This window comes from Psammomys obesus, unplaced genomic scaffold (assembly GCF_907164565.1).
Source record: "Psammomys obesus unplaced genomic scaffold, mPsaObe1.curated_primary_1811, whole genome shotgun sequence".
NCBI classification, from domain to species: Eukaryota; Metazoa; Chordata; class Mammalia; order Rodentia; family Muridae; genus Psammomys; species Psammomys obesus.
Window position 1 is genome coordinate 7,538,681 of NW_026591816.1, and position 25,027 is coordinate 7,563,707.

The 25,027-nt window shown below is 48.9% G+C and overlaps 1 protein-coding gene across 1 annotated transcript in view; it reads right to left on the reverse strand.

Annotated features, from left to right (window-relative positions):
• Lrp1 (LDL receptor related protein 1) overlaps positions 1–9,126 on the reverse strand; it is a 77,573-nt gene extending 68,447 nt beyond the window's left edge. Inside the window, exons 1-2 of the mRNA XM_055611970.1 lie at positions 8,612–9,126; positions 736–858 (exon numbers count right to left, since the gene is read on the reverse strand). Coding sequence (XP_055467945.1) covers positions 736–858; positions 8,612–8,681 — 193 coding nt within the window. The 5' untranslated portion in view covers positions 8,682–9,126. The remainder of the gene's footprint in view (positions 1–735; positions 859–8,611) is intronic.
• Between the last annotated feature and the right edge of the window lie 15,901 nt (positions 9,127–25,027).

Consider the following 25,027-nt stretch of genomic DNA (forward strand, 5'->3'; position numbering starts at 1 on the left):
GGAAAGGACACAGGATGGGAACAGAGCCAGATGAAGCCCAGGAGAAAAGACAGCAAGCTTAGACCTTAGCCAGAATTGGCCATGGGAAGTGGGGGGGTGGAATACTGATGGTGGAGACCCCAGGCCTCTTGGGTCCTGGCAGCAAGTCCTCCACCCTATAAACCCCCTTTCCTGGCCACTGGCAGAGTGAAGGCTGGGTGGGGACCTTTCTCCCAGTTTAAACAGCTGCCTCTGATTACACCACTTATTGGGGGCAGGGGAAGGCAGACTGGCGGGAAGGGCACAGGGGTGGGGCTTCTGGTACAGGGACTGAGCAAGAGCAATGGCCTTTGGCCTGGGAGACTAAGGGCAGACAGGTTCCTGGCAGGACCTGAGGCCACTCACTGAGCACCAGCCAGAGAAGCTTCCAAGCTAGGAAGAAGAAAATGCTTGAAGGAAAAGGCAGCTTGGTTATCTCCTGGTGTCAAAGGGATAGCCCAGAGGATACTGTCCACAACAGCCTTGGGAATGTAGCAGCCAAAAAAGAAATCCAAGGTGGTACTGTTACTCACACCGGGCACCATGCAGGGTACTTTGGAGAAGCAGGAGGGGACACTGAGCTGTGTCATGGGCAAATACAACCACAGAGCAAGGTCCATGCCAGGCTGGAGACTGGCTGCTCCTATCTCACACATCCCGCAAAAGAAAAGACATAAGCCCAGGGTCTGGAAAGAGGGGCCGGCAAGAGGTACTTACAGATCTCAGGGGCCTCATCAGAGCCATCTGGGCAGTCCCTCTCCCCATCACAGCGCCAGCCCTTGGAGATACAGGTGATTTGGTCTCTGCAGGCAAACTGCTTAGGGCTGCAAGTTCTAGGGGCTGAAGGAGAGAAAAAGGCAGAATGTAAGGGAAGGGAACTCTTGGAGCCTGGAGCTTCCTAAGAGTCTTCCTCCCTTAGCATCAACCCTCCATATTGTGGACCTGGAGGAGAGGGGAAAGATCCAAGAGGTCTTGTTGCCCCTTTCCAAGTTTTCTGGGTTGTCTGTCAGGCATGCCTCTCTACCATCTTGCTGCTCTTATTACCAGACCAGATACCATCACCCCTCACTTTGCCAAGGATGACAGTGGGGAAGGAAAGAGAACTTCGCTGCGCTTTTCTTCATGTTCTTGTTCCCGCTGGTGGCCCACAGCTGGCCTTTCTTAACCTCTCTGCTTCTCTGACCTCAGGAACACCACTGGCCTCTTGATCAGCTTGGACCCCAGCTCCAACCACTTACCACCAGACCCCCACATGAGAACTGTGGAGGTGCCCTCAGCACACAGTGTGGCTTGGAGATGTTATCTGCAGAGGGCTAGGCAAGGAAGATGGGAAAGTAGAAAGCCCAGCTTCCACAGCTTCCCTTGTTGGTCAGACCACAAATGGGGGGGGGCGTCTTGGGGGATCCTCCATATCAGAAGGACCTAAAGCTCAATCCCTACCAGGGGCAGGGTGCTGGCTGGCTTGATCTCTAGGAACTAATTTTGACATACCTCACCTGCAGAGTTACTGGATCTGTGGGGATCACCTGGCTAATTCCTCTCCTCCCATACTTCTCACCCCAGTGAGAAGCTACCACTGACAGTGCTGTGAGCAGTGTACGTGCTGGGCAGTGATAAACCAGCTCTTTCCATGGTCCTCTATATTTAGTCTTCCTCACAGGATGATAAATAGGGAAGCGGCTAACCCTCGGTTTCTGGGCCTGACCTGCCTAGGATCACACACCTGGCAAGTGACAAAAGCAGGACTCAACCCATTTCAGCCAGTTTGGGTGTTTTGCCTACATGTGTGCCTGTGTACCACATGTTTGCCCTTCTGCCTGAGAAGGGCAGAAGAGGGCATTGGAACCCCTGGAAGTGGAGTTACAGATGGGTGTGAGCTGCCTTTGGGTGGTGGGAATTGAACTCAGCTCCTCTGGAATAGCAGTCAGTGCTCTTAACCACTGAATCATCTCTCCAGCAACAGGACTCTAAGTTCTTAAAGAGTACAGTCCTCACCCACCTGCCATACCCCTGGCCTGTGGCGTCCTCACCCCCTTGCTGTACCCCTGGCCTTCAGCTCTTGTCATCATGTCCTGGACAGGGACATTTCACCCACACCAGCACAGGGGTCTCCTTTCCCAGATTTTCATCGTCTCTTCTTCCACCTGGGTCAAGCCCATTTCTGTTCCTCTGACACAAACTGGAGGCGAGCCCTGTGCCAGGCACGGAAACAGACACCATGATGGGTGCAGAGGCCATGAACCCCTCAGGAGCCACAGTTCCTGAGAAGACTGCACAGTAGTCAGTCACTCAAGTACAGCGCTGAGACAGGGGAGTAAGAAGTTTGTCAGTAAGAAGTGTCCCTCTGAAGGAGGAAGTCCAACGCCGCATTGAAATGTCCTCTCCCGCATCCCAATCTCTGGCAGAGGAGACTGTACCCAGGCCCCTGGCCAGAACCAGAGCTGAGTTCAGGAAACACATCAGGGATGGCCTGGCCAGGCCCCCTTGGAGTCCCCCTCCCTCCCTCCCACCCTGATCCGGGAATAAAGGCCCCTTGAGGAGGCAGATAATGCTGAGTTCATTGCCCCAATGGGCCAGCTGTGAGGTCTTCCCGGGGAAACAGCCCGCCAGCCTAGTTAGCATGCTGAAGACCATCACTTCCCCTGGCCAGCCAGGCAGCCTAAGGGGGGAGAGAGAGACTGCAGTGGGACTCAGGGGAAGATGGGATGTTTGGAGCTCAGAAACGGACCCCTGAGACACCCAGGCTGATGATACCACTTCTCTTCCCCACCTGGGGCTGAGCCCATGCCCCGACTTTCCCAAGGACAGAACTAGCAGCCGGGTCTGAGGTCACTGGCTGGTCACTCTCACCGCCTCTGCTTTCCATGGTCCAGCCATGCATCCCCTCCTTTGGCCCTCACATGGCTCCCCCACTGTCCCCCACCCCCATTTTTGGCCTGAATTCGACAGAGGAAACAGCAGCTGGCAAACTCCAAAAGCTGAAATGAGAGAGATTCACAAACCAGATGTGCTCTTGTGGAGGGAGGGTAGTGGGGGATGGGCTCCCCTCCCTCTCTGAAAGGAAGAGGAGGGCTCAGACCCTGTCCTTCTACACCATCTCCTCAGGCCCAAGGGCAGAGGGTGGACTTGAGTGTGTGGGGGGTGCATGTCTCTCAGGAGAGCCAGAATAGCAGAAGGATTAGAGAGAGATAAGTGAAAGAACTTCCTGTCAGCCATGGTGGAGAAAGCCCTAGGAATTTTGAGTGAGAAGGCTGAAGCTTGTCTTTGATTTCCTTCAGGGGGAGAAGGAGAGGAAAACACATAACCTACTTTGGGGCAGTCTCCACAGCCAAGTGAAGCCTCCTCCAAGCTGGGAGGGAGCTGGGGGTGGGGAGAGGGGAGGAAATGCATAATCTCCTTAAAGGCCACACCAACCTAGATGCCCTTATCTGAGTCTGCTGCATCTGAACTCAACACTCAGGAAACCTGTGTCTGTAGCCTTCTGAACTCAACACTCAGGAAACCTGTGTCTGTAGCCTTCAGATGGGTCAGGAATCAGCGACCAGCCTCTGGTCCCTGCTGTCCCTCCCACACCAGATGGCAGTGAACATTCTTTAAAGGCTATAACTAAATGCCACACACAGACCTGAAGTCCTGGGGTCCTACTGTGGAGTTCTGAGATGTTTGCCAGTACAATCCCATCTTACAGAGAAAGCTGGGAAGGAAGCAGCAGGAACATGGTTCCCAGCAGAGGGAGGGGAGCAGGGCTTTACAGACCTGGTAGCCTCTGGGGAGGAGGGCATGGAGGAACAGGGCAAGAGTGGGACAGAGGAGGGCTGAGGCATAAGGGAGAAGCAGGAGAGAGGCAGGAAGGAGAGCGAGCTGCAGAAGGAGCACGGGGACACAGGGGCCGTCTGTTCTCAGCCTTGCCTGGAGATGAATGTGACCGCCATGCTAACTTGGCCAACACCCTGCCCCTCCTGAACCAGGCACCCAGCCCAGCCATGGCCCCCAGGGCCACCAAGCTGGAGCCAAGGCAGGAGGTGTGGGGTTGGGTGTGGATCCAGACACAACACAGACCCCACTGCCTGGCTCAAGCCTTGGCTATCTCCTCTGTCCCACTCTGGGACCTGGGGGGTGGGGTGAAGACAGGCCAGTATGCCTGGCTAGGAAAGAGGGACAGAGAAGAGTCTACTGGACAGAGACTTCTCCAAAGAAGGGGACCTGTCCTTCAACAACCCCTGGGAACCTCACATTCTTCCTGAAAGACAAGGAAACCGAAGTGATTCTGGAGCCATTTGGAAGTGACACAGGCAGGAGGTGTCTAGGCTCCCTCACTCAATAAGGGAAACCGCATGGTTAACCTAAAGGGACAAGAGGAGCTAGGGACAGGCTACAGGAATCTGGGTGTTCAAACATCTGAGCGCAGGGCAGCAAGGGCCTCCTGCCCAGCAGAGAGCTCTCCCCAAATTTTATGTATTTTGGGTGTTACTAGTGGCTCCTTCCCGCAGCCCCAGTGAGGTTCAGACACATTTTTGTCATTCTTGAGTCTGGAACTCTGCTTTGCAGCCTGGGACAGATGGACAGACAGGGTGGCTTGGACCTCTGCCGGCCTGGGGGTGGGGGTGGGGAGGAGAAGGGTCTCTTCTTCCATCCTGAGTCAATATTGACTCAGCAGGACATTAGCCTGACCCACGACCCTGTCTTTTCCTTTCCCCACAAATAAAATCCAGATTCCCTCGAATGTCTGCGGAAGTCGACATATCTCTCCCAAGGCTGTGTCCATTATTAGCCCTCCGCTGTGCCCACATGGCCTACTCACGAGCGGCAAAGCTCTAAGCCCCTTACCTGCCCTCTGTCTTTCCTCTTAGGAGGAAGTTCTACCAGAAATTTCATCTCCCCCTTTCTCTGCAGTCCCCCCTTTTAGGCCACAAAGAATATTAAGGGTTATTTTTTTTGTTGTGCCAGAAATATTTGCCCTAATGCCAATTCCCAAAAATCAGTGAAAGGGGTTTAGGAGAGAGGAATTTGGGGGAAGTTGGAGAGGACAGTCTGAGTCTGGGAAATGAAGAATAAATGAGGATGAAGGGCAGGAAAGAAGTCCAGGAGAGATGCTACTACCAGGTAGCTTTCAAGATCTAGGGACCTATAGACAGGTAAAGATAGACAAAAGAATGTAAGACAGTGACAGAACAGAACCCAGGACCAAAAAGGCCACAAAGGATACATCAAGAGGGTTGGAGACACAGAGCAGACAGACAGACAGCAAAGCAGACAACCAAAACAAACAAACAAACAAACAAACAAACAAACAAACAAACAAACAAACAAACAGGAAGGGGCTCAGAGGAGAGGTTGGCCAGGGGGTGACACTGCTGTCCAGGGGAACCCAGAGAATGACCCTCTCCCCCACCGTGACAGAGTGGAGAATGGAGACTAGCACATATCCTGGCCTTGGGAGATAAAGTCCCAGCGTCAGAAGGGAGTCCAGATTAGTGGCTGCTGTCTCTCACAGAGTGGGAGGGTAGGGGCCTAATAAGGAACCTGAACTCTTCAGCCAGGGAAGTCAGGGACTGGGAGACTGTCATCTCATGGGAGTGTGATGAATAATCCCCTCTCCCATACCCCTCACCTCCTTCTGGGAGGCTCTGCACTGGTGCCATGAGGTCACCGCACGGGAAACACTCCAGAGCCAACAGCTTCCTTCTCCAAACAATGCAGGGTCCTGCTAACCAGGCTGAAATCTGGGACAAAATAGAACACAGGGGGCGGGACCAGGTTTCCTGGCACAAGTCAGCACCAACTCAGGGACCCTCACACAGTCCCACTCAACAGCCCCAGGGTCCCCAAGGATGAGCAAAGGCCCTCTACTCAGATCAAGGGGTGGGATAGACCCCAAAAAGAGAAGCCAGGTTGTGTGAGAGAATAAGCTCTGGGCTTAGGGTTCATATGTGCATGGCCAAGACATTAAAGGATGTAAAACTGGAGGAAAGAAGGCCTTTGCAAAGGTAATCAGTGACTGGGTGGGTTTTGTTGGTGCTGGTGACAGAACCCAGAGCCTTAGGCTTGCTAAGTAAGCTCTGCTGCTCCCCTGAGTTGCTCCCAATCCCAGGAAGAGGAAGTGACTGAGATTAATAAAAACAAACAAACAAACAAACAAACAAAAGAACAGGATTGGAAGACAAAGTCTTGTGAAACTGCCCCCAACATCAAAATAAGGGCCTAGAAGAATTTCCTACACACCCTTGGCTCTGAAGGAGGAGCTACAGAGGGGTGTCTGGGATTTGGTCTGAACAGGGAGAATAAAGCCTGGAGCCTTCTCCAGAAAGCCAGGAAGCTACACTACAACCTCTTAACTTACTTTGACTGTCCACTTTTCTTAGCACTAACAACACAGCCGCTCAAGCGGGAGAGGAGAAATCAGCTGTCTTTCCTGAGCTGGCTGGCTGGCAAGTGCCTCCACCATGAATTGTCTTTCATCTCAGCAGGGCCCTCAGTGACCCTCCTCTCTGTCCCACCTTTTCCATACTCCTTAGCTGCACATGGTTTCAACTGTGTCTGCTGGGAGGAAGTGAACCCCCTCGTGCCACAAGGCAGAGGACCCCAGTAAGAGTTTCAGATACAGAAGAAAGAATGGGGGGAAGGTCCATAGAGCTATTCCTGAGCAGCAGGAAGGGCAATTAGAACTGTTAAGTAAGTTGAGGCAGGAGGCTGGGGGCTGGGGAGAGGGAAGGAAGGTGGGCATGTTTGGAGATGCTCTTTTCTCTGGGGCTGTGTTTCTTGCCATGGACGGAGCACAGGGCATCCTGTGTGCTAGGACAAATGTTCTACCACTGACCGTTACCCCCAGCCCTAATGGACTATGCACAGAGTTGACATGAGCTAGGGACTTAGAGGTACATGGCTAGAGTTAAGGAGACTGTGTCAGAGTCTTTCATGCCATCACCACTCCTTGGAGCGATGCTCCCTGGGACCTGTTCCTGAACAAGCCATGGACCTCCACCCACCCTCCTTTATGGGGCTCCTGATGGGTTTGTCTCTTGCTTAATATCTTTTCTTCCCAAAGCTCTTTGCCTCAGTTTCCCTTCTCCCCTGACAGTGCTGAGACCAAGAAGAAAGCACAGGATGACATTAGATGTGAAGGACAGAGGGTGGCTGCACAGGCTTGTCTGAAGGATTTTCAGGGCAGAGCCTCTTTCCTCATCACAGGCAGAAAATTAGGGGCTGTAGCCAGACGAGACAGTCCCCAACATGACATGACTGAGGGCCACTGAGTAAACTGTTTTCCTGGGCATAGCTGCTCCATGACCCTCTTGTTCTCCTTCTCCGATTGAAACAAGTTAGAGAGAGAGGAGGAGAACACATAATCTGGTTTCAGAGAAAAACTTTCCCAATCCTGGCCTGGCAAGATCTGGAAGACAGAGGAGGGCTGTGTGATGCTATGAGGCTGTTGTCCTCAGTGAGAAGCAAACCTGACAGGAAGTAATGAAATTTCACCCTTTCTCAAGTTAGGGACCCAGCCCAATTCAACCCTCTGACCCCAGCTTAAAAGCTTGGGCAAGTCTTGAACTGATGACTCATAGCAAGAGGAAAAACAGCTACAGAAAAAGAGGAGAGGAGCACCCCATCTCCCAAAAGGAGCCCAGCAGCCCAAGCCTGACTAATATACAAAGTGCTATGGATGAGGTGAGGTAGGGCTGGGCTTAAACAAATTTACTAAATGAGTAGGAATTGGGTCATGGGGGCATAGGCATAACCCCCGCCCCCAACATCCAACTCTCCTTCCAATACAAACTGTGATCAAGCCAGAAATCAGGGAAATAGCAGCTTCCTCTGAACCCCTCCCCAGCATTCCAGACTATTCTCCAGTCTCTTCCAGAATGATGACATCTGATGGTTTTCTCTCATCTTAAAGCTCCCAGGAATTAAGAACGGAAATTCAGTCAAAAGCATCACCAGAGCCCCTCCATCCCTCAACGTGGCTACTGACAGAGGCCCTCAGACAGGGAAGTGCTCACTTCGGAACCCAGGCAGGCAGGCCAGGATTCTGGACCCAGGCCTCCATGCCTGGGATGCAGGGCTCATTCCACACCCAAACAGGGGGCCCTCCCTATCCCCACCCACAGCTTTCTCGGCCTGCCTGCCCTCTGGCCAGCAGGGCACCCCTAGCCAGCTTTGCCTTCTAGCCTTCAGAGTCCACTGCAAAAGGCCCTCCGCCCCCTTTTGCAACGGTACATAGCAAATCCGGATTCCTTCACAATTCAGATGGGGGGGCAGCGGGAGGGTGGTAGTGAAGGCAGAGGCCCTCCCCTACCAGAGAGAGGAAGAGAAGGCCTCTCAGTCCCAGGATCAGAAAAAGGGGAGCCCTCCTTTCCTAGCCAGGCTTCTGGTCTTTGTCTGAGCTGGGGGGCTCTAGAAGCATCATTTGTCCCAGGCTCCCATCCCCCAAATCAGACCCCATCCCCGCCCCCAGTCAGGCCGCTGCTGTGTCAGCTGGACTGGGATAACAAAAGGCACCCCCTCCCGCGTCTGCCTTCCCCATCCAGATGCAGGCGTGGGGGTTGGGAAGGGGGAGCCCCTCAGGGGTCCCAGGGGGCCGCGGAATCTCACTCACCATCGATAGTGGCCCCGGCGACCAGAACAGAAAGCAGGGGCAGCAGCAGCAGCAACGGCGGGGTCAGCATGGTGTGGGCCGATGCAAGCAGCAGCCCCCACCCTCTGGTCCTGTTACTTCTCGTCCTCGCCCCCCCCAACTGGGGGGTCCCCCTTTATCTTCCTCCCCCCGACTCTTCTATTCTTATTCTTTCCTTTAGCAAAGCGAACCAGGGGCGTAGGTGAAATGGTACAGTCCCGAGCCCCTGGGAAGGGCCTGCTGTCGCGGATGCGACCCCTGCCCCCAAATTCGAACCCTTCACCTCTGCTTTACTCCTCGCTTCTCTCCCCCTCCCGGTGCGAAGCTTACAGCCCCATCTAGGAGCCGCCTCCGGCTGCAAAAATGCACAATTGGGAGGAGGCGGGGTGGGGGGTGGGGAGTGGGGGGCGTGGACCCGATGGGGGTGCCTTTGGTAGGGGCCTGATGGAGCAATGGGGGCTCCCTCGTTTCCGCCTCCTCAGTGTACTGGCCTGGAGATCGCACCGCTGTTCCCTGGACTGAAGTGCCGCGGGGAGGGGGGGAAGGGGAGGGAGAGGGTGCTGAAGGGAGAAGGAGGGGACTGGGAGGGGGGGGAAGGGGGGGAGGGGCGGGGGAGGGGGGGGGGGGGGGGGGGAAGAGCTACGCGGCAATCCCGAGAGTGCGCATGCGCTGGTTTGGCGCGCTGCCCTGGGTAGGGGGAGTCGGAGGCGCGACAAGCTTTGGAGTTCTGGGAAGCGGTACGAGTGGGAGTCCCGGGGGCGACCTGTCCTCACACTTCGTCCACCTCTCCGCGTTCCCCAGAGCTAGAGGAGCCGAGGGTGGGATGGGTAAGGGGCGAGGAGAGCTCTTGCTTCTCTCTGAAACTCAATGTCACACACCCCAGGATTTCAGATCGCCTCCGTGGGGTCCCGAGGTGACGTCCAGGTGGAGGCCTGATTTCCTCGGGGGAACCCAGACAGTGCTTCCCCAGCCTGGGGTGGGGGCAGGGGTGGCCTGTCCGCAGGGAAGGTGCGGGGAAAGGCCGAGCTTTGATTTGGAGACTTTTGTAAGAACCGGTCGAGGATTGGGGCCTGCGTCCTCGGGGGGCGGGGTGAAGGAGGGGCCACATGGGCCCGCCCCCACCTCGCTCCGGGGCTCAGAGTAAACAGGGACACCCTCGGGGACACGCTGCGGCTTGTCGGCGGCTTAGGGCTCCGGGATGGAGCCCACCTTAGTACCCGCCCAGCCCTGCTCTGCTCGCCTGGCACGCGGCGCGGGAGAGGCAAGCTCTGGTTTGGAGGGAGGTGACTCACCAGCGGGTGGGGCTGGGAAAGAGCCACCCCCTTTCGCCCTAAGAGGTCGGGCTCAGATTTTTTGTTTGTTTGTTTGTTTTGATACCTTCTGACTGGCCTCCCACTAAGTCAGGGTTTCAGATGCGAAGATACAGAGAGTTGGAATGAGGGACTGTTGACCTCCATTTCCAGACACTGTTTCTGGGGGTTTGTCTTCTGAGTGCCTGACCTTTGTCCCCAGGCTCAGCCGGTTCGGGAACGATATTCTCTGGAATCCAGAAAGCGTCGGGCTGGCGAACGCGCTTCCGGTCACTGCCCTCTTCTGGGAGACGTTTGAAGGCTATAGCCCTTAGTGTCTGACTTTCTCTGTACCTGAAGTGACAGTTCTGGAAAGTTCAGCAGGCGACATTCTCTGTTAGAGGTGGACTTTAAAGGCCAGGGACCAGTGCACTAACTCGGTAGGGTGGGCCCTTCACTCCAGCCTGTCACTGGCAGAAAGGGGTAAACAGAAGACAGTGAGCCTTTCCCCAAATGAGAGCTTCAGCTTGCTCTGGCAGATTTCGCCTCGGGCCATGGCTACCTGTCTTTATAGTCTCCCTGGCTGGAAACCTCAAGGCCAATTCCACAGGGTCTTCCCTCCATCCAGTTTTTCCAGCCTTTGTTCAAGTCAAGGCCTGTCTTTCTTCCTTTTGAAATATACTACAGATTTCCTTCATTTTCACTAGCAGAGGGGTTCTCACAGCTGGGGTGGTGTGTTACTTTTCCTTTTATCCAGTTTTCTGACCTAATACAGTGCCAGACTCAGGCAGGGAGTCACCAAATATTTGTAGTGGATGCGTACAGGCTTCCTGCTAGATCTTCACTCGATACGGAGGTCCAAGTGAAACCTGGTTGAAAGTGACCTCAGGCAACGTTGGCAGGAAAAAAAGATGTCAGTAGCTACCCTGTGTAGCCTGAAAAGGCTGAAGGGCTGCTGGTTGTTTCACACAGGTGAATCTTCCAGAAGCTCTTCTCTGTCTGTCATGGACCTCTACTGGGTTCCTATATTTCCCTGATACCACACATCATTTAATCCCTCTTTGCCTCAGTGTCTTCACTTTCTAGCTACCCTTTAAAACAACACTTACACACACAACATGGAGCTGGAAAGACAGCTCAGGACTTAAGAGCTCTTGCTGTTCTTACAGAGGACCTAAGTTAAATTCCCAGCACCCATGATGGATGGCTCACAACTGCCTTTAACTCCAGCTCCAGGGGAAATGATGCCCTCTTGTGGCCTCCAGGTACACACACGTGTGTGTGTGTGTGTGTGTGTGTGTGTGTGTGTGTGTGCGCATGTATATGAATAAATTTTCTTCTAAAGATTTTGTTTGTTTTTAACTATGTGTAATTGTGTGCGACTATGTGCACAAGAATGTAGGTGCTTATAGAGGCCAAAGGCATTGGGTCCCCTGCTAGAGCTGAAGCCATCACCCATCTTGGGGGCGAAGAACACATCTCAAGTCCTCTGAAAGAGCAAGTTGTTCTTAACCACTGAGCTATTCCTCCAGCACCCTTTGTACTTGCCTAGCATGCACAAAGCCTGGCACCATACAAACCAGGCACAGTGGTACACACTTGTAAATCCAGCAAGGAGGTGGAGGCCAGAGGATCAAAAGTGGAGAATCCAGATTCAAGGTCATTCTTGGCTATAGAGAAAGAGCTAGGTCAGCAGCCGTGGAGGAGGGGGCTGGAGAGACTGCTCAGCAGTTAAGAGCACTGGCTACTCTTCCAGAGGACCTGGGTTCAATTCCCAGCACCCACATGATGGCTCAAAACTGTTTATATCTTCAGTTCCAGGGGATCTGATACCTTCACATACAAACATGCAGGCAGAACACACCAATGTACATTTTTTAAAATGTGCACCAGCACAGTGGACATGAAAAAAAAAAATAGAGGAGGAAGCAGCAGCAGCTTAGGCTGGGATTGTAACAAAAATAATGGAAAATCAACACAAACGAGTCAAATGTGAGCTTTTCTGCCAGCCACGGCCTTCCAGAAATCTTGCTCTTGGCTGCCATGCTGATATTCACTTGCTGCTGTCTTTGCTATTTATTGAATATAAATGTCTTCTCATTTATTTTTTTTCTTTTTCATTTTTAATGATTTATTTATTTATTGCACATTGCCTGTATGTATGTCTTTGTGAGGGTGTCAGGTTCCCAGGGATTGGAGTTACAGACAGTTGTGAGCTGGCTGCCATATAGGTACTGAGAATTGAACCTGGGTGTCCTTTTTCTTTAGACAGGGTTTCTCTGTGTATCAAATCCCTAGCTGTCCTAGACTCAACTTTGTAGACCAGGCTGACCTTGAACTCAGAGAGATCCACCGGCCTCTGTCTTTCGAGTGCTGGGATTAACAGCGTGCACTGTCAATCCCAGCAGACCTGGGTCCTTTGGAAGAGCAAGTAGACTCTTAACAGCAGAGCTAAGCCATCTCGCTAGCCCTGTGTTTTTATTTTCATTAACTTTGCATTGCAAAAATTACAATAATTATTAATAACTTAGAATACAAAAAAGTAGTCACTTTTCAAGCTCTCATTTTCCCCTTACCCTCAGAAGAACCACTCTGAGCGTTCCTTGGAAGCATCTTCAAGGCAGTCTGTTTGCTTTAGTGGTATGCAATTATAAGTGATATCCTGTAAAATTACAGAGGAGCTGGTGTGTATGTTGTTCCGGAACTCACTTTCTTCAGCTTACCTTGTCTTGAGCTTCATCCATGCTATCTGTACACATCCAGACCTTGTTTCCCATTAGCATCTTGAAGCTCTGTGATGGCTGGGCGTTTGGTTTGTCCCAGTGTATGAACCACTGAGACTGGCTCCTTGAGATGAGGGAATGTTTATTCCTACTCAAGCCAATAATTACTCTGTTCCTCCAGCTCCTCAGAAAAGCTTCGCTGTTCTTCCTGAACTATTCAAAAAGCAAGGTGTGGTGGCACAATGTATTGTCCAAAAACTCAGAAAACAGGCAGGAGAATCACAAGTTTGAGGATGGTCTGGAACACAAGGGGGCTTTTCACACCAGCCTGGGCTACAAGGAAGAACCCTGCCTTAAACAGAATAAATGTCAGCCAGGTGCAGTGGGCACACCCCTGTATTCCAGCACTTAGGAGGCAGAGGCAGGAGGATCTCTGTGAGTTCGAGTCCAGCCTGATCTACAAAGTGGGTCCAGGGCAGTCAAAGACAGAGAAACCCTGTCTCAAAACAAAACAACAACAAAAAGCAAAAACAGAATAAATGTCACCTGTACTCACCATGGCCTCAGAATCTAGAGATTAGCGCTTAATTTTATGGGTTCTTTGTCCACCAGCAGACAATAAACTCCTTGAGAGTATAGACTTTGTCCTTGCCTCTTTCAGTGCCTCATACTCTCCCTCTCCCATCCCTCTTGGCCCCCTGCATGGCCTGGCTGCACTAGGGGAGTCTGTGGCTAGGGGAGAACCATCTTTTCTCTGTGGTTTCCCTACAACATTCATTACTCATTTTCTCTTTGTCTCAGTGTCTTTTTGCCCTTTCTCCACTTACCTCCTTTTTTTTTTTTTTTTTTTTTTTTTAAGAGACAGCCTTGGCTGTCCTGGATTTGCTTTGTAGACCAGGCTGGCCTTGAACTCACAGCCCTCCACCTGCCTCTGCCTCCCCAAGTGCTGGGATTACAGGCGTGTGTCACCATGCTTGGCTAGTCCACCTTCTTAAGACAATCCATCTTCAGACGCTTTGAGTTTAATTACAACCTAAACAGGAAAATCAAGTAAAATTTTCCTGAAGTTCATGACCAGGATGCCAAGAATGGTGATAGGCTATAAAGAAGTTGTTTTGGGAGAGGACATCCCTCTTCAATAAATGTTAGCCATCCTGCGTGTGTGTGTGTGTGTGTGTGTGTGTGTGTGTGTGTCTGCCTGCTTCTGAGAGGGCCTGGGACAGGCATTAGAGAGGCAGTGCTCGGACAGTGAGGCTACCCCCACCTAGTGGCCAGTTAAGGAAACGTAACTAAGAAGACTGAAAGGTTCTTAACCTTTCTAATGCGGCCACCATTTAATATATAATTCCTCATGTTGTGGTGACCTCCAACCATAAGATTATTTTCATTGCTCCTTCATACTTCATACGGTAATTTTTCTACTGTTATGAATTGTAATGTAAATGTGTGTTTTCTGATGGTCTTAGGCAACCTTTTCCATTCACTGCCCCCAAAAGGGGTTGTGACACACAGGTTGAGAACCACTGGTCTAACAGGGTGGAGAAAGGAAAAAGAGAGTTATTGAGCAGTTGCCATGGAGAAGGCCATTGAACTAGAATATGGAAGCCAGTGGTAGGGGCCTACCCCTTTAATCTCAGCACTTGGGGGGCAAAGGCAAGCAGGCCAGCTTGCTCTGCATGGTGAATTCCAGGATAGCCAGACTATATTATGTGACCCAGAAAAAAGCAAACAAAACAACAACAACAAAACACAGACTTAAGTGGATTTCCCATTTAAGTGTCATAGCCAATTTGTGTCCTGGGTGTTCTGTACAGTTAACAAACCAGGAAGTAGAGATGAAATCTGTTCCCAGTGTCTATGCAGGTGGGAGACCAGACTCCATTCCTTTACTAAACATGTCTTATGTATCCCAGCATGATGGTAGGCCTCTAGGATATGCAGACTGTCTTTCCAGAATCTCACAGGTAAATGAGGATGCTCAATAAGGTAACTGACAATTAGAATCCAGACATTTTATGTCTGCGATCATGTTTACAGAGAGGACCACAGGAATCAGGGAGGAATAAGAGCTCTAGCTAAGGAGTCAAGACAAAACAAGGCTAATGATTTCAGCTAAAGTTGCAAGAGAGGAAGGAGATGACAAGCCGTGACTAGAGAAACGTGTATTTTAGGCTGGAGACGGGCGAAGTCATATGGGTATGAGGAAATTTAAACATCAGAAGATTGAAACTATGGTATAACTGAGTAAGATAGGGGGATGGGCAAGGGTGGAAGAAATAGTGGGTAAAATATCAGGAAGGCAAATCACAAAGGATGTATTTAGCAATGCAAAAGAAAAGTTTTATTTAAAACTTTAGTAAGTGAATCAGATAAGAGACACTAAGGAAGTGGGATCAAAGATACAGATGGCTTGCCAGAGAGTGGTGCCTGGCTTTTATCCTCAGCACACTGAAGGCAGAGGAAGGCAGATCTCTGAGTTCAAGGCTAGTCTGGACTTCCAGGCTTGTAACATTTTTTTTTTTTTAATGAATGTTCCCAACATTTGGCCACACATTGTATGTCAATGTGTGCTAAGAACTGCTTGGCCTCAAGATTTACAAACGAAAGGGACCCTGCCACAAGGATTCACAGATTCACGTGACACAAATAGGCTTCCGGAGCCATTTTGTTTTTAAAATAAAAAGTTTACATGCATATATTACTTGTTGATTATAGTTTTGTAATTTTGATCTCAGGATTGTTTATTTTGTTATATTTTTATGCAGCTATCACTTCCCCCTAAATCTTTCAATATAATAAAACCAGATAATTTTCAATTTCTCCTCAATTTCTTAGTGCTTATCAGCTCTGCACTGAGTCCCTGCTCCCTGCCCTGTTTCCCACTGCAGCCTGCCTCAATACCAGCAATTCCTCTTCCCCACTGATCTGGAATATCACCTGGCTCTGGGTCTGTCTGAGACCGGAATACTGGAGGCTTCTCTGCTGAAGATGGTATTACTGAAACTCCTAGAATCCGGTTGAGAGGCGGTGGTACCCAAAGGGCTTATTGGAGACCAGCCACCCCGAACCAGTCCTGCATCACTTCTGAGTCCTGGAACTTATCCTATAGACCAGGCTGGCCTCAAACTTACGTAGCTCCATCTGCTTCTGCCTCCTGAGTGCTGGGATTACAGCATGCCCAGTTTAAGACTGCCTTGTCTTTGTGTCCAGCCCAGGTTACATACTCCATCAATTGGGGCCACAGAGTAAGATTATTTTGAACAGTAACAATTCGTTGGATAGGTTCCTTGGTGAGAATGTAATTTTTATATAAATATGGACCAATTTCAATTTTATTACATTGTTGGGTTTTGTTTTGTTTTGTTTGAGACATGGTCTCACTATGTAGCGGTCTGTTCTCACTATTCCAGGCTGAGATCCACCTACCTCTGTCTCCCAAGTGCTGGTATCAAAGGTGTGTGCCACTGCACCTAGCTCAGTAATTTTTATTTGTGAGGTTTTTTTTAATTTTATATGTATGGGTGTTTTGCTCTCATTTGTGTCTGTGCACCATTTATGTGCATGCAGTACCCACAGAAGCCAGAAGATGGTGTAGGAGCTGCTGGAACTAGAGTTACAGAAAGTTGTTAGCCACCATGTGGTTACTAGGAACTGGACCCTGATCCTTTGGAGAAAGGGCCAGTGCTGTTAACCACTGAATCATCTCTCTAGCCCTAGTAATTTTTATACAGTTAAGGATACATCACCCTATCTATGACCCAATAATTAATTGTACTCCAGCTATAATTAATAAAAAAATAAAAATATATATTCACATAGACTCAAACACAAAATAACCATAAAAGTTTTCTGCCTAATAACTCTAACCTGTTTTTTTTTTACTGTTATCAATTATTTTATCATAAAAAAAGATAAACAGTGGTGGCTAGATATGATGGTACATGCTGATAGTTTCAGGATTTGGAAAGCTGAGGCAAGAATATCCTAAGTTAGAGGAGGCCTGAATTATATAGCAAGACCCTGTCTTAAGAAAGCAGCAAAACTCTCCTGCTCCCTAAACCAAAGGTGGAGGTGGTGACTCATACCTGTAATCCCAGCACTCAGGAGCTTGTAGACTCTGTGAGATCCTGCATAATAATTAAAAACAAAACAAGGGCTCAGGTGGTAAAATGTTTGCCACACAAGCATGAAGACTTTAATTTGGATCCCCTTGGGCACATGCTTGTAACCCCAGAGCTGGATGGATAGTGACAGGGAGGGATCCCAGAGCTTGCTAGCCAGTCCAGGTAAATCAGTGACTTGGGGCTCAGATGGAAAGGGTTTGAGAAAGACTGTTAAGTCCCCAGTAATCTCTTTCTTCTATAAGTTGGCTTGGCCATGATGTCTCATGACAGAAATAGAAAAGTAGCTAAGACAGGTCATGGCCAGCTGCTGGATACTCCAGAAGTCTGCTTGAGACAAACACGGAGGCTCACGCACATTCTTTATACTTAGAATAGCATGCGTGGCATGGGTCAGAGCACTTTCATTGGGTCGGTGGGTGAGGCAGGCGGTGTAATGAGGCAAATAAGGGAAGATTCAAATGTGAAAAACTTTCCCAAGACTCTTGGCTGCACAGGGACGTTGAGAGAGTCAAGGCTCTAATTAGGGGGCTGGAATTTCCTTGCAAAGGCCCAATCTTGACCACAGCTAGCTATCCAGAGATGCCTGACTTTGCTCACCCACCAGGTCTGCTGGCCACAGTAGGTCTTTGATAGCCTGAAGGGTTCTTTCTGGAGCCCTGAGCTCAGCTACACTGCTCACATCCTGTCACCCTTGACATTGATGGGTGTCCACCCTTCTACACTAAGCCTGGTTTTCCTCTTCCTCCCCACTTCCCATCCCCTTTCTGGTGAACAGCCCTGGGTCGCTCTGCTGCTTTAAAACTGGGTGCTTTCCTGAGGGCATGCTTCCTTCAGTGAAATCTCCATTCTTCCAAGGTTGTGGGAACATGGAGAGTCAGCTATCCTGGGCTCTGTGTTTCCTGTATCTTCAGTAGCTCCATTGGGGTTTCGGTTAGTTGTATTTAGTAACAAGTAAGAGAACACCCGATTAAAGCAGACTGACGGAGAGGGATGGAGGGAGGGAGGGAGAGGGAGAGAGAGGGGGAGAGGAAGAGAGAGAGAGAGAAAGAGAGATGCTGCCTTAATAACAAAGCATTCTGGAGCAAGTCCAGGCTTGCTAATTCATCTAGGGTTGTTTTCCTTTCCACGGTGACGCTTCATCCTCAGTGACTGGTAAGATGTTCCATCACAACCACTCTACGGTTGCAGCTATCCCAGTTGTTTCAAGTGGGCATGGCACCAAAGATAGACAACACCTTTCCCAGAGAGTTTTCTGATTGGCTAGGCTCGGGTCACTGACTAGGGAATGTGGGAATGGATGTAAATACCTTGATTGGCTAGACCAATTAGATGTCTTCCCTGATCACCTGGGAGGGGAGTGGCTGTAAAAATCTGGACTTTGCTAGCTAGAGAGAAGGGCTTGGCTCCTGAGGAGGTACAATTAGTGATTGCTGGAGACAGTATGACTGTGTTTCCCTGCTGTGTTGCCATGATACCTTGTCCTCATCAGAGCTGCAGCCCTGGTTATCTGGTAGTATCACCAGTAACTGGTGCGACTTCTATTGGGTGGAGCATAACATTTCAACAAATGTTTGTTGAACTCACTAGATTTAGGTGCTGGAGGGCTGAATTTAATTGATAGAAATTTTATTTTATTTCTCTAAAGGTGGGGAGACTTGAACATGACTGTATGCTGAAAACATAGAACTACAATAGTGAGAAAGCCAAAAGTTGGAGATTAGGTGGACTGAGTGGTCATGAAGGGAACAAAAACCATGGCCTGGCTAGAATGGTGGTAGCACACACAAATGATCCCAGCTAAATCAGGGAGGACTGGAGCCAGCTTGGGCTACACAGTAAGACCATTTCAGAAACAAAACAGCAACAAAGATAAAGCAAGGGCCTTGAACATTGACCTTGGGCAGGAGAGGGGCCGCCTTTCAAAGCCAGCATTGCTGGCTTTCGTGCCTACTGATAGGAGCAGGCAGGACACTGGTGAGCTCCTTATAGGTAAACTGGCTTAATCTAAGTGACGGATGGCTTACTGTCAAAGTAAATGGAAATTTGGGGGAGAGGGAAGTCTTGGGAGCCAGAGCTGTCAAGGGGCCCCCAGTAACTTCCTACTCTTCTGTGACTTCTTCATCCCATCCCTTAACACCCCCACAAATCCCAGACCTCTCCCCAGTGCTCCCTGAGCTGTCTTGTCTGTGAGATGAATTCAGTTCCCTCAACCAATACATCGATAAGGTTAGTGGTTTTGTTTTGGAAGCAAAACACATTACAAAGTTTACAGGAAACTGATCACATTACAAAACACATTACAAAGTTTACAGGAAACTTTAGAGAATTTAAAAAGAATGACTCAAGTGAAATGTGCATTGTGGTATAGGTTGTAAAGAACATAATATTGTGTCTTTAAGTGTTTTCTCAAAATGTACAGTCCATCAAGCTGAGAAATCGACACTACCTCTTCTGAAGAATAGAATAAAAATGTTCACATGCAGTGTCATCCAAAACACTCGTGTGACAGAAGTGTTCCCCTCTTCCTTGCTGACTGATATGGAACGCACTAGCCTTGTACACACTTGAAATGCTGATGTAACTGAGAGCATGAAACTTTCATAACTGAAGCAGCCACATGACTAGTTGTTACTTAACGCCTTACGGGTCAGGCCATGGGTTTATTCACGGTGGGGGCACCTCTCTAATCACTGCTAAGAAGTTAAGGATTAGGTAAGTTGATACGTTTACTTTATTAAATATATTAAAATGTATTTACTCCATTAGATATATTAAAGGCTCTCTATATATCTGGAAGTCTTAGCTGGTTTTGGAGATAGGGCTGCACAAATCACTGAGGGAAGGACTCCTGGGGACAATTCAGTGTGATCACCCATCTCCTGGCTAAGAACAGTTGGAGTGAAGGCTGGAGCCCCCAGTCACTTGGGAGGATCCCTACAGTCACAGAGTGAGACTGAGGCCACCTCAGGCCACCTGTGTGCAGGTAACCACTGCTGTGGGGCTAATGCAGTGCTTGCTTTGGGGAGTGTTTTAGGGTTATCACTGCTGTGCCAAAACACCATGATCAAAAAGCAAGTTGGGAAGGAAAGGATTTATTCAGCTTACACTTCATGATTAACCAGGAACCTGGAGGCAGGAGATGAAGCAGAGGCCATGCAAGGTGATGCTTGCTAGCTTGATCCCCATGGCTTGCTCAGCCTGCTTTCTTATAGAACCCAGAACCATTAGCCCAGAGATGGCACCTCCCACAAGGGGCTGGGTCCTTCCCCATCAATCACTAATTGAGAAAATGTCTTACAGGCTTGCCTATAGACTGGTCTTATTGAGGTAATTTCTTAATTGAGGTTCCCTTCTCTCGGATGACTCTACCTTGGGTCAAATTGACATAAAATTATCCAGCACAGCAGGCTAAGGGTCTGGGTCTTTTCTGGCCACTGCAGGCTCCATGATCCCTTTCTTTATTGAGATTAAGATCTTGGTCTTAAACCCTTTGCTGGAATCCAACTCATTCACAAAAGAGTCAGTCTCCGGTGAGCAGGCTTGAGTTGTTCATACATACTAAACCATTGCTTGACTTGTGGGCTAATGCCATCGATGGCATATTGCCACTGGGTCATGGGTGATGAGCTGACAGTAATAGGTGGGAAAAGTGTTTGTGAGAAAATGCTCTGCCCAGGAACCACATCTGTGTCATGAGCTAATTTGGGTTTCTCATGGTTACAAACAAAGCCAACTTTTCCATCCCCATTGCTACTTAACTAACTTACTGGGAGGGTCAGCGTTGGTCTTTCCCTAAGTGTCAGAGTTGGTGTGCTAAGAACATGGGATGAGCTGATTCAGTTTTGAGATGTCGTCAGTCACTATGCCTCCCCGAGGAGCAATATGCTTCTCTGGCTTCACATTCCATGCCACACAAAAGCCCCTCACATCCTCAGGCACCGCACATTTGTTCTGTTTCCACGAAGAAGTGTATGATACCCAGCATGCAGCTTTTTTCATGGTGATCACACTTCTGTCACAACTAGGGAAGACTCCAGAATGCAGGTATTGCCTTCTTGGGGCGGGGGGACTTGCAGTGAGGGTACAGTCTCCTCTGGGGCTCATTGCCCACATCTCTGCCCCTCAATCACAGGACACAGCATCCAGTGCCGCTGTGTTTAGCAATTCCATAAGAGGGTATGTGTGAACCATTTAGCCTAGTGCCAGATACGTAAGAGATGCTGAATGAATGGGAGCCCCTTGTATATTTACTCACAAAGATCTGTGCTGTCTGTCCCAGCTGCTCTACAACGTGATGATGCTCAGTATAGTGATGAGGCACCTTCCTTCTCAAGCCTAGGCTCGCGCAGAGGAAGGAAGATGCTCTCATAACATAATTCTAAAAGCAGTACAGTGTGGTATGTAATGGTCACCAACATCCAAATGCCATTTTAACTCTAACTTCTGTGTTGTTGTTGAGAGAGCATGTTGGCACTGTGCATGTTTAGGTCAGAGGACATTTGGAAGTTCGTTCTTTTCTTCTGTCCTTTATGGTCTCTCTTGTCTCTGCTGGCCTAAGGGCTTCTGGTTGATCTCCTGTCTCTGCCTCCTCTCTTGCTGTAAGAGTACTGGGATCACAGATACATATCGCCACTCCTGTCATTTTTGTGAGAAAGGCTAGTCTTGTAGACCAGGCTAGTCTTGAACTCACAGAGATCTGCCTGCCTTGGCCCCCCAAATGCTGGCATTAACAGCAATGTGTATCACCACACCAGCTTTTTTTTTTTTTCCTTAGGTTCCACAGATTGAACACTTGTCAGTCAACTTTGTGCAACAAGCAGTTCTATTCACTGAAACATCTTATCATCCTTTTTGCTTGTTTGCTTTAAATAAACACAACCTGCACTAGAAAGTTGGTCTGCTATCATGACCTGGAAATCAAGTCCACACAGAAGATGGGAACAAGGGCTTATCAGACAATACATCTTACTTTTCTATTGTCACAACAAAACAACGTGACCAAGACAACTTGTAAAAGAAAACATTTAATTTGGGGCTCATCATCCCAGAGGGTTAGAGACCATGACTGTCCCAGTGGGCAACAGGCAGGCACAGTACTGGAGCAGCAGCTGAGCCCTCAGCTGAGGGCTCACATCTGGGGACAATAATCATGAGGCAAAGAGAACATCCGCTTTCTAAAAAAATATTTTTAAACATTTTTTATTGTTTTGTTATGTGTAGATGTGTGTGTCTGCATGAGGGTATGTGCACGTGGATGCAGATGTCCTCAGAGGACACAGATGGCACAGAAAAGCCAGAGGTTAGGAGCAGATCTGATTCTACTTTAGAAATCCGTCACTGGCAGTCTATCACGTGGAACAATCCAGGTGCACTGGTGCGGCGATGGTGTGTTCAAATACAACAGTCATTGTGATAGTCAGTGGAGCCTGGAATACAATGAAGTGACCAGGGCACAACTCATTTCAGGTGTGTGTGTGTGTCTGATTTTGTTTTTTGCTTTTTTTTTTTTCTTTTAAGAAAGGGTTTCTCTGTTTAATGCTGGCTGTCATGGAACTCTCTATGTAGATCAGGCTGTTCTTGAACTCACAGAGATCCTTATGCCTCTTCCTCCAAAGTGCTAGGATTAAAGGTGCATGTCGCCACCATGCCTGGGTTCTTCCTGGTAATTCATATTCTATGTTATTTGTTTGTTTTATTTTATGTGTGTGGCTGTTTTTTCTTCATGTATGTCTGTGTACCACATATGTGCCTGGTGCCCTTGGAGGACAGATGAGGAACAGTAAATCCCCTGGAACTGGAGTTACAGACAGTGATGAGCTGCCATGTGGGTGCTGGGAATTGAACCTGGGTTCTCTAGTAGAAAAGCCAGTGTTTTTAACCACCGAGCCATCTCTCCAACCCTTTCTATCCCATTTTATTATTATTATTATTATTATTATTATTATTATTTATTAAATTTCTTTATTTTATGTATATGAGTGTTCTCTCTGCATTTACACCTGCCAGAAGAGGGAATCAGTTCACATTATAGATGGTTGTAAGCCACCATGTGGTTGCTGGGAATTGAACTTATGACCTTTGGAAGAGCAGACAGTGCTCTTAACCACTGAGCCATCTCTCCAGCCCCATTTTATTATTTTTTAAAGTGGTCAAGATATTGTTACTGAATGAGGTATGTTTCTTGAAAAATTACATGTTGAAATCCTTCATAGTTCTCAGAAAGAACCAACCCTACAATACCTTGATCTTGGGTCTTCAGCTTTCAACACCATGAGTCAAATTTCTGTTTTTCAAGCCACCGAGCTTGCGGTGATTTACTATGGCAGCCCTAGCAAAACTAATACACCCATCAAATTGCTTTCATGACTCACTATTTGGTTGCAATCTCAATTTCTCACACCGTATTTTTTTTTCCTAATGCTTTCTCTTATGTAATCTTTTCAGACACTGGGCGGGAGAACAGGCCTGAGGGAAGGTGAGGCAATGAAGTGTCATGCGGGTGGGTGTCATTAAAGAAGGCTGGCCTGACCCTACAGTTATACAGTCTGACATGGATTGTGCCCTGGTCACCTCACTGTACTCCAGGCTCCACTGAGTATCATGACGACTGTTGTATTTGAATGCACCATCCCTGTATCCGTGCCACCTGGTTCGTTCCACATCATAGATTGGAGTCATGGATCTCTAATGTAGAATCAGATCTACTGCTAAACTCTGGGTTTTCCCGTGACATCTCAGTGTCCCCACTGGTGTGATAGATAAGATATCAAGGAAGACGAAATACTGTTTTTCTTCTAGTCCTTGCTTGTTACTGTCCTACTTAAGGGATCTAAAGCCAGAGCCTGCAGCTTCTCTTCCCTCTCTTCCTGCCTGTCCTTGCACTTGGACGTCCTAAGGTCTTCAGCAGAGCGTGGCTTCCATATGTCTGACGGCATCTGGAAGCACATAGGTGTGCACACGGGCTCACTCATGCTTACACCTCAGTGTAAGCATTATTTGCTGAACCAGTCTCTGGACAGACTCCTGTCTGCCGTCCCCACCCCACCTTCTCTCCCTTCTCTTCCGATCACTGCCTTACAGACCCAGGACTTTCATAAGGAACACACCTCTTCCAGGCCCTGTCTTTGAGGCAAGGATGTTATCTTCCCCCAACCCAGGAACCATGAAAGGGTTCCTGTGTAAGGGTATAAGATGAAAAACCTTCTGATTTCCTCACATACTATTTATTCTGGGCCATAAAAAGTGTCTGGGGCTGGAGAAAAGGCTCTGTGGTTAAGAGCTTGGGCTGCTCTTCCAGAGGACCTGGATTGATTACCAAGACCCATATGGTAATAGTGCACAACCACCCATAACTCCATTTCCAGAGAAACGATGCTTTCTTCCAGCCCCAGAAAGCATCTGGCATGCATGTGGGACACATTCATTCAGACAGTATGTCTATACACATTAAAAACAATCAAATAGTATCTGATGGGCTCATTTGGTAGAATGCTTGTCTACCTTGTACTCCGTTCTTAGCACCACATACACCTCGTGTGTTGTTGCACACTTGTGTTCAACTTGGGAGGTAGAGGCAGGAGGGTGAAGTCGAGGCTTGGCCTTGGCTGCGTGGCAATTTCACAGCCAGTCTGGGTTACATGAGCTCCTGTTTGAACACCACCACCAACAACAAAAGCCCGACCAAATAATTGAGCAACCACAGCGAAAGTGCCTGCTGCTTGCTGCTCACTGTGTACCAGTGTTACTCTAAGCCTTCATGATTGTCATTTTATTCTCATGACCCATGGGCTACTCTACTCCATTTTAAAATGTGTGCTCCATTTTATAGACAATGAACCAGCCGATTCTGCAGTTGGAATCTCTGGCAGGACTCGAACACAAATAAGTTCAGACAGAGTCCACGACTAGACTTATAAGTGCAGCTCGTTCCTACCACTGCTGACTGGTTAGATCTAGGCAAATGCGGTGTCCAGTGCCCACGGATGTGCAGGGGAAGAATCCGTTCAGGCACCAGGGGGCAGCATTAGTTTGACTTTGGCTCTTCACCCAGCCCGGAAAGGTAACGAGCCAAAAAGTCCAGCTTGACACAGCCATCCTCAGACACCTTCCACACACTTTTTGACTATCAGGTTTGGTTCCTTTGTTAGCCTCCCCAGCAAAAACTATAGAGCAATCCTCTTGTTATGATGGCTGACTCGGAAGCTGAGCCAGGGTGTGTGTGTGTGTGCGTGTGTGTGTGTGTGTGTGTGTGTGTGTGTGTGT